This window comes from Tachysurus vachellii, chromosome 12, assembly GCF_030014155.1.
Source record: "Tachysurus vachellii isolate PV-2020 chromosome 12, HZAU_Pvac_v1, whole genome shotgun sequence".
NCBI classification, from domain to species: domain Eukaryota; kingdom Metazoa; phylum Chordata; class Actinopteri; order Siluriformes; family Bagridae; genus Tachysurus; species Tachysurus vachellii.
The window spans coordinates 26,642,962-26,652,961 of record NC_083471.1 but is presented as its reverse complement, the minus strand read 5'-3'; the positions used below and the strand labels follow the sequence as shown (position 1 = coordinate 26,652,961).

General features: G+C 43.8%; 1 protein-coding gene across 3 annotated transcripts in view; it reads right to left on the bottom strand.

Moving 5' to 3' along the window:
- osbp2b (oxysterol binding protein 2b) overlaps positions 1–10,000 on the bottom strand; it is a 56,696-nt gene that overhangs the window by 9,319 nt on the left and 37,377 nt on the right. For all 3 annotated transcript variants that reach the window (XM_060883496.1, XM_060883497.1, XM_060883499.1), the window contains 2 exons: positions 2,854–3,104; positions 606–804 (listed from right to left, as the gene is read on the bottom strand). In XM_060883496.1, the coding sequence (XP_060739479.1) occupies positions 606–804; positions 2,854–3,104 (450 nt within the window). The remainder of the gene's footprint in view (positions 1–605; positions 805–2,853; positions 3,105–10,000) is intronic.

Here is a 10,000-nt window from a genome sequence, read left to right as displayed (position 1 = left end):
TATAGTGGCCCTGAACATATAGTGGTCCTGACAATAAAGAACCTTGAACCTTTAAATATAAAATAAATACATTGCATTGCATAAGTGCATAAGTATTCACCCCCTTTGGATTTTCCTTATTCTGTAGTTTTACAATCTGGAACTGAAATAAAATTCATTTTAATTCTTAATATAAAAATAAAATAATAATAATAATAATACTGAATTGAGTACTGCTGGGGCCCCTGAGCAAGGCCCTTACCCTTTAATTGCTCAGATGTATAAAATGAGATAAAAACGGATGCTCTTCTAGATAAAGACGTCTGCCAAAAACGCCATGAATGTAAGTGTGTGTAAAAATCAATACAGGTGGCAAAAAAAAAAACCCTAAATCTGGTGTGGAGATGTTTTGAAGAACTCAGATTTTATCAGAGAAAGTCAACAAACAATAAAAAGAAAAGAATACGACAGCAAAAGTCCACAAGAAGCCAGTTATCAGGAAAGGAGAGAAACAGGTGTAGGAGTAAAGCTGAAATGGATGCTAGCACCACCACGCTCAGGCTCAGGTGGGGGGTGAATACTTCTGCACATCAGACCTGGACAGAAGGACAATGTTTAATGCTGACCGGTGTGTGTGGAGGTGGTGTCAGGTGTGTTAGAGGTGTGTGTCGGCGCCTCTCTCCACGCTCTCTCCAGGCTGTTGTGCTGCTTGGCCAGTTGTTCTATCGTCTCCTCCAGGTGAGTGCGCTGTTCTCGCTCATGCTGCAGGACTCGCTGCCATCTGCGACTGTGGCTCTCGGCCAACTCCAGGAAATCACGGCACGCCTGAGACGAGGGGAGACACGCACTCGCATCAGATAAGAAGAACACACACCAGGGGAGTCTCTGCGTCCCGTCTCATCCTGTCACGTAACAGAATCCCGTCTCATCCTGTCACGTAACAGAATCCCGTCTCATCCTGTCACGATACTTTTTGGTACTCTAGACGTTTTACTGTGTTAAGTTTAGACTTTTAGACATTAAGATGCGTCACGTTTGGACACTTTACAGTACTTCACAACACCATGTGATCGGCACTGAAGCTTTCTGACACCTTTTGTTTACAGAGCAGTAAAATATTTGCGTCTGAAGAGATGACGGTCCAGAGAGTGAAGATGTTTCTGTTTCTCTGATGATCAGCCTGAGGAGTCAGAGACGATTAATACACTGCAGTGAATCACAACAAAGGAGAAGTGAAAACATTCATCACACACACACACACACACACACACACACGCTACAGCACAGAGTTAGAGAGGTTATTATAGGTCTGTGATCACTTTCTGACTCCTGATAAATTCATGGTAGAATACATCACTTCCTGATCACATGATGATAACTGATGCTCTGATCGTTAGTCCTGCAGCATGTGTAAACTTCTTCACTCATAAAAAATCATACAGTAACACAAATCTACACACACACACACACACACACACACACACACACACACACACACACATACTGCTTAGTAAATACTTAGTATTTTATATTTTCATCACTGCTTTATTGAGAGACATTAACACACAAATATAATATAGTTAAGGCATGAAGAGGCAGATAATGAGACAGAAACAAGCATCATACACACACACACACACACACACACACACACATACACACACACACACTTAAATGTAGCGGTCATATATGCACTTACCCAGATGTCTGCGTATGACTTGAGCTGATGTAAAGTGCTGCATATAACTGTGTGTGTGTGTGTGTGTGTGTGTGTGTGTGAGAGAGAGAAAGCTGCTGTGAGGACAAAAAGCTGCTTCCACATTTTATTGCTGAGGCTGGGGAACAGGTCTCACACACGCTGCTCGTGACTTCACACACGGAAAATTACTTAATGTCTAGGTGTGTGTGTGTGTGTGTGTGTGTGTGCGCGTGTCTGTATTTCTGTGTGTCTGTGTGTGTGAGCATGTGTGTGTGTGTCCACAAGTAACACACCCATAAAAGACACACGCCTACAAATGATACGCCCACACAACACACCCAGAAGCATTTTGGAAAAAATATATTCTATTGTTTAATATCAGGGGTCACGGTGTCTTAGTGGTTATCACGTTCGCCTCACACCTCCAGGGTTGGGGGTTCGATTCCCACCTCCACCTTGTGTGTGTGGAGTTTGCATGTTCTCCCCGTGCCTCGGGGGTTTCCTCCGGGTACTCCGGTTTCCTCCCCCGGTCCAAAGACATGCACGGTAGGTTGATTGGCATCTCTGGAAAATTGTCCGTAGTGTGTGATTGTGTGAGTGAATGAGAGTGTGTGTGTGTGTGTGCCCTGTGATGGGTTGGCACTCCGTCCAGGGTGTATCCTGCCTTGATGCCCGATGACGATAGGCACAGGCTCCCCGTGACCCGAGGTAGTTCAGATAAGCAGTAGATAATGAGTGAGTGAGAGTTTAATTTCACAGTTTGAAATGAAAACCTAGCGTCCAGCTGCGTTTCCGTCCCGTCTCTGCCCTCTAGTGGACAAACTTGTTAATCTATCAGATGTACAACAATAACAGATAGAAATCACTGAGACAAACTCCAGCACTTCACTTCACGAGCAGCAGCGTGGTGTGTAGTTCTGAGTACCAATGCTGCTAACACCGCTACACACTCCCTAACATCACCGGTGTTACAGCAGCTCTGACACTAACACAAATTTATAATAATACACTTGTTATGATACGTTATCGTTTCCATAGTAACATCTATAAACGTGTAGAGGGGACGTGTTAAAATGGAGTGTTCATCTACATAGAAGCTTCCAGCACTGGCTAACAGCAGAAGAGTGACCAGGTCCAGACAGAACCCTCCTGTAGACCTAGTGCTCTAGACTCACATTGATCATAGCATTGGAGGTGATGCGGAACAGAGTGGCTCTCTCGTTCACGGCCTTGATCTTCTCGCTGCCTTCGACCGGGACGCGCAGAGCTTCGAGCTCGCTGAGAGAACGCTGTAGTGCTGCACCGTGCTTCGCGATCAGATCGTTACACGTACACAGATCATCCAGCTTACTCGCCAACGTCTTCAGCGTCCCCTGCAGCTCACTGCGGTCCGAGCGGGATGTGGGCTCCTCTTCCCCAGAGTCATCTGCACACACACACACACACACACACACACACACAAAGAATTAGGAAATTTGTCATGGGTCATGTGACTGGATCGGGGCATCGTGTCCTTGTCATTATTTAAATTAAATCTCGTCAAGTTTGCACAACAAAGAAATAAAACTCCATAGAAAAGAACAGCACTGATTGTGTATCACTTCTACTGCAGCTGCCTCACTGAATAGAACCCGCATGAGCAACTAGAACCAACATGACTAATTAGACTGATGAGAGTAATTAGCTAGCACCAGTCTGAACTGTCAAACTAACCACAACTGTCTAGAACCAGATAGAACCACTCTGAGTAGCAGATAAACCAGAACCAGCTAGAACCAGACTGACCAGCTGACCAGCTAGACCCAGACTGACAATCTAGAACCAGACTGACCAGACTGACCAGCTAGAACCAGACTGACCAACTAGAACCAGACTGACCAACTGACCAACTAGAACCAGACTGACCAACTGACCAGCTAGAACCAGACTGACCAGCTAGAACCAGACTGACCAACTAGAACCGGACTGACCAACTGACCAACTAGAACCAGACTGAACAACTAGAACCAGACTGACCAACTGGAACCAGACTGACCAACTGGAACCAGACTGACCAAGTAGAACCAGACTGACCAACTAGAACCAGACTGACCAACTAGAACCAGACTGACCAAGTAGAACCAGACTGACCAAGTAGAACCAGACTGACCAACTGGAACCAGACTGACCAACTGGAACCAGACTGACCAACTAGAACCAGACTGACCAGCTAATAAACAGAGACCCATTTAAGTGGAGCTGTTTGGTTCTACCCCAAACCTTCAGTAACACCATTACATCTTCACCATCTAGAACCGGTTCTAAAGTAAGTGCCGTGTAACTCTGACTTTCTTTATCTGTCTGTGATCACATGACCTGTAATGTGCACTAAGGAGCAGGGACACAGAGATCTCACTAATCAAAGCACACACACACACACACACACACACACACACACACACACACACACACACACACACACACAGATCAGAATAAACCTCAGTGAGATCTGATTTCCATCCAGCTAAAATTGATGCAGGTTTATTTATAGACAAACCACAGGGTTTCAGCTGTAAGTGTGACCAAGAAAACAACAAGCTAACACATTAACATCAAAACTGCCACCAACAAACGCTAACAAAGCAGTAAACAATAACAACTCACACAAACACTTAAATACCTGTGTGTGTGTGATCAGTATGTGATTGTGTGTGTGTGTGTGTGAATGATTAGTTTGTACACACACACACAAAGCTGTGATGTTGTAATCTGTCAGAATGGAGGACAAAAGGCAGACGACTTGAAATCATTCTTTAGGGACAGAAACCAGTTGAGCAATCTTCATCAGCACTGGGACAGGAGTGAGAATGTTACCTTCTCCTACACAACTCCTACACAACTCCAACACAACCCCAACACAACTCCTACACAACCCCAACACAACCCCAACACAACCCCAACACAACTCCTACACAACCCCAACACACCTCCAACACAACCCCAACACAATTCCTCACAACCCCAACACAACTCCAACACAACCCCAACACAGCTCCAACACAACTCCAACACAACCCCAACACAACTCCTACACAACCCCAACACACCTCCAACACAACCCCAACACAGCTCCAACACAACTCCAACACAACCCCAACACAACTCCAACACAACTCCTACACAACCCCAACACAACTCCTACACAACCCCAACACAATTCCTCACAACCCCAACACAACTCCTACACAACCCCAACACAATTCCTCACAACCCCAACACAACTCCTACACAACCCCAACACAACTCCTACACAACCCCAACACAATTCCTCACAACCCCAACACAACTCCTACACAACCCCAACACAACTCCTACACAACCCCAACACAATTCCTCACAACTCCAACACAACTCCAACACAACCCCAACACAGCTCCAACACAACTCCAACACAACCCCAACACAACTCCAACACAACCCCAACACAACTCCAACACAACCCCAACACAACCCCAACACAACTCCAACACAACCCCAACACAACCCCAACACAACTCCAACACAACCCCAACACAACTCCAACACAACCCCAACACAATTCCTCACAACCCCAACACAACTCCAACACAACTCTTACACAACCCCAACACAACTCCAACACAACCCCAACACAACCCCAACACAATTCCTCACAACCCCAACACAACTCCAACACAACCCCAACACAACCCCAACACAACTCATTTACATTTACAGCATGTGTCACTCTCTTATACAGAAGTGTTTAAGTCTCTATCATCAGATACATTATCTCTGGGTCACTAGGTTACAGACTTAAGATGCCTTGAGTCTAAAACATTGTTCAAAGTTTTATTTTATATTTTTTATATACATACAACAAAAAGGGAAGGAAGTTCTAGTTGAAGTGTTTCCTGAATAAGTAGGTCTTCAACCGCCGCTTGAAAATATCCAGTGACTCAGCTGTTCAGACATCTAGAGGAAGTTCATCCCACCACCTTGGTGCAGAACAGAGAAGAGTCTTGTAGTAAACTTACCTCTTACCCTGAGAGATGGTGGAACCAGTGGAGCAGTGCTGTAGATCTGAGGGTGTGAGGTGCAGTGTGAGGAGTGATGAGGGCTTTGAGGTAAAAGGGAGCTGGTCCATTTTTGGCTTTGTAGGCCAGCATCAGTGTTTTGAATCTGATTCGTGCAGCTACAGGAAGCCAGTGGAGGGATCGCAGCAGTGTGGTGGTGTGGAGAACTTAGCAGGGATTGATATGCAGGGAAATTGCAAAATCATGACCTGGGATGATCAGCATTTCAGTTTTGCTGGGATTGAGCTTTAACTGATGAGCCGTCATCCACGTTGATATTTCTCCCAGACATGCTGAGATCCGATCAGAAGCTGTGGTATCTGAGGGTGGGAAAGAGAAGATAAGTTGTGTATCATCAGCATAGCAGTGGTAAGAGAACCCATGTGAGGAAATAACTTCACCAAGAGAGTGAGTATACAGGGAGAAAAGAAGAGGACCAAGTACTGAGCCTTGTGGGACACCAGTGGAGAGTCTGTGTGGAGCAGATGTCTCTCCCCTCCATGTTACCTGATATGAGCGTCATTCCAGGTAGGAAGTGAACCATTCCCAAGCTGATCTGCAAATCCCAAGACTCCTGAGTGTGGACAAGAGAGTCTTATGGTTGACCGTATCAAACGCTGCTGAAAGGTCAAAGAGGATAAGGACGGATGACAGTTTGGCTGATCTAGCAGCATGTAGTTTCTCAGAGACATCCAAAAGTGCCGTCTCTGTGGAATGAGCTGCTTTAAAGCCAGACTGTTGGGGTCTTGGAGGTTGTTCTGTGAGAGATAGACAGACTGTTGGTTATAAACAATGCGTTCAAGAATTTTTTAAAGAAACGAGAGAAGTGACACCAGTCTGTAGTTACTGATGTCTGATGGATCCAGAGCAGGTTTCTTTAGGATGGGAATAACCCTTGAAAGTAGTTGGTACCTGACCAGATGCTATGGATCTATTGATGATAGTGGTAATGAAAGGCAGAAGGTATTGCGAAATGGTCTGGAGCATAGTGGAAGGGAGTGGATCCAATGGGCAGGTGGTAGGATTGCAAGACTGCAGGAGTTGTAAAATCTCTTCTGCTGCTACAGTTGAAAAATGACACAACGAAGGAGTGGGGAGTCCAGACCATGAGATGTAGGTGCAGAAGTGAAGGTCCGGCAGATTTCCTCAATCTTCTCATGGTAGAAAGAAGCAAAGTCTTCTGCAGTCAGGGAGAATGAAGCAGGTGGAGCAGAATGAAGCAGGTGGGGGTTGAGTAGAGAAGAGATGATGTTGTGGAGCTTCCGAGGGTCTTGTGCCGAAGTTTCACGCTTTTCCTTGTAGAAGGAAGTCTTGGCAGAAGTCACATCTGACCAGGAACCAGCAACTTGGCCAGGAATGTAGGGAAAGAGTCAAGATCTGCATCAAGTGATTTCTTCCACTTTCTCTCTGATGATCTTAGCTCTCTTCGGGTGTTGTGCAGCACGTCTGAAAGCCAAGGAGCAGAAAAAGAAGTTTTCTCGGGTTTAGTGGCCAGAGGGCAGAGAAGGTCCTTGGTTGAGGAAAGAGATGAGAGGAAAGTATCTGTGGCTGAGTCCAAGGGTACTGAGGAAAAAGACATACAAAAAAAGACAGAGTGGGTAAGAGCGAGGGGGCAAGAGCTAGTTTTGGGTAGGATAGGGAGAGTGATGGTGAAGGATACCAGGTGATGATCGGAGATGTGTATTGGGGTAGCAGTCACGTCTGTAGCTGTAGAAGGTCGGGTGAAAACCAGCTCCAGGACATTGCCTCCTTTGTGTGTGGGGATGTAGCTGTTGAGTGTCAGGGAGCATGAGTCCAGAAGAGTCACAACATCTACACAACTCCAACACAACTCCTACACAAACCAATAAAACTCCTTCACAACTCCAACACAACTCCTACACAACTCCAACAAAAACCTACACAACTCCTACACAACTCCTACAGACCTCCAACGCAACTCCTACACAATCCTACACAACTCCTTTATGAATTTCAGTGTTGAGTCAGAAGTCATTAATAATGAACTTGTGTGTTTTAATGACACACACTCAGTACAGAGTTTAGTGTGTGTGTGTGTTAATGACCTGTGCAGTTCTCGACACACACTCAGGACAGAGTTTAGTGTGTGTGTGTGTGTGTGTGTGTTAAATGATGTAATGCTATACAGCACACTGTGGTTCTCCATCTCCATCATACAAACTCAAAAACTCTTTAAAGTTAAAAATTACAGCTTACTGACATTTTATATCATCATCATCATCATCATCATCATCATCATCATTATTATTAGTAGTAGTAGTAGTGGTAATGGAACAGCTGCATTTATATGGATCCTGAACCATCCTGAAAAGTCCTGCAGCATCAGTTCCTCCTCAATCTGAAACCTGATCAAAAAACCCAGAATTCTGTTTAATTTACCATCTTAAAAAACTCAAAAACCGTCAGCTGAGATTTTACTCTGCTCTCAGCTGATACCCTCAGGGACAAGTTTAAACAGCTTTCTGTTCCTGTGGGTCTGTGTGTGTCTGTGTGTGTGTGTGTGTGTGTCTGTGTGTGTATGTCTCTGTGTGTGTGTGCGTGTCTGTGTGTGTGTGTCTGTGTGTGTATGTCTCTGTGTGTGTGTGCGTGTCTGTGTGTGTGTGTCTGTGTGTGCGTGTGTGTGTGTCTGTGTGTGTATGTCTCTGTGTGTGTGTGCGTGTCTGTGTGTGTGTGTCTGTGTGTGTATGTCTCTGTGTGTGTGTGCGTGTCTGTGTGTGTGTGTCTGTGTGTGGGTGTCTGTGTGTGCGTGTGTGTGTGTCTGTGTGTGTCTCTGTGTGTGTGTGTGTGTGTCTGTGTGTGTATGTCTCTGTGTGTCTCTGTGTGTGTCTGTGTCTGTGTGTGTGTGTCTGTGTGTGTGTGTAGACTGAATGCAAGAATAAAATAAGAATGTTTTTATTGAGTATTTTTTTTATATCAATTATATTTAATAGATTAAAATGTGTGTGTGTGTCTGTGTGTGTATGTCTCTGTGTGTGTGTGTGTGTGTGTCTGTGTGTGTATGTCTCTGTGTGTGGGTGTCTGTGTGTACGTGTGTGTATGTCTCTGTGTGTGTCTCTGTGTGTGTGTGTGTGTGTGTCTGTGTGTGTGTGTGTGTATGTCTCTGTGTGTGTGCGTGTCTGTGTGTGTGTGTCTGTGTGTGTATGTCTCTGTGTGTGTGTGCGTGTCTGTGTGTGTGTGTCTGTGTGTGGGTGTCTGTGTGTGCGTGTGTGTGTGTCTGTGTGTGTATGTCTCTGTGTGTGTGTGTCTGTGTGTGTGTGTCTGTGTGTGTGTGTCTGTGTGTGTGTAGACTGAATGCAAGAATAAAATAAGAATGTTTTTATTGAGTATTTTTTTATATCAATTATATTTAATAGATTAAAATGAATGAATGAATTGTAGAACATATTTTAATATTTTATTATTGATAATAATAACAATTATTATTATTATTATTATTATTATTATTATTATTATTATTATTATTATGTGAATATTATATTTCATTCTTTTAATTCATTTTTTCACATTTTTTGTCATTTTCTCACTTTTAATTCTAAAGAGAAACAGTGGTGTCTAAGGTGGCTAAGACTCTGGGTTGTCGATCAGAAGGTGATTGGTTCAAGCCCCAGCACTGCCACTGAACTGTCCCTGCTCCAGGGTGCTGTATGGTAGCTGCCCCTGTGCTCTGACCCCCGACCTCCTCTGTGCTCTAATGTAGATGTGGTGATAATAAAGGCTTTTATTCTTCTTCTTTTACTTGTGACTTTAAATATATATTTTTTTAAATTTAAATTATTATTAAAATTATTTAAATTTTTTTATATTTTATTTTTTTATATGTTACAACATAAATAAAATCTATTTATTCAATGTTAGTAGTTTAGAATAAAAATATAGAAATGTAAAATAAATCAGAATATATTTATATATATTATTTATATATATAATAAATCTTTTATTTTAATGCATTAATACTGTAGTGTGTGTGACAGTAACATACACACCATGTTATAAAGGACGTGTCAGACTACGTGTGTTATATCTGCTATTGTGACCTAATGCGTGGACATGGCAACCCTGAGTGGACATATTGTAGAGCATTAGAGGAGGATTTGGCAACCGTGGGGTCAGGGATTGATGTGTGAGTTTGTCTCTCCTCAGCACAAAAAAGAGAATCAGTCAGCAGCCTCAACACCACATTAACATCCTCATGAGTCAGATTTAACACGTGCGTGTGCGTGTGTGTGTG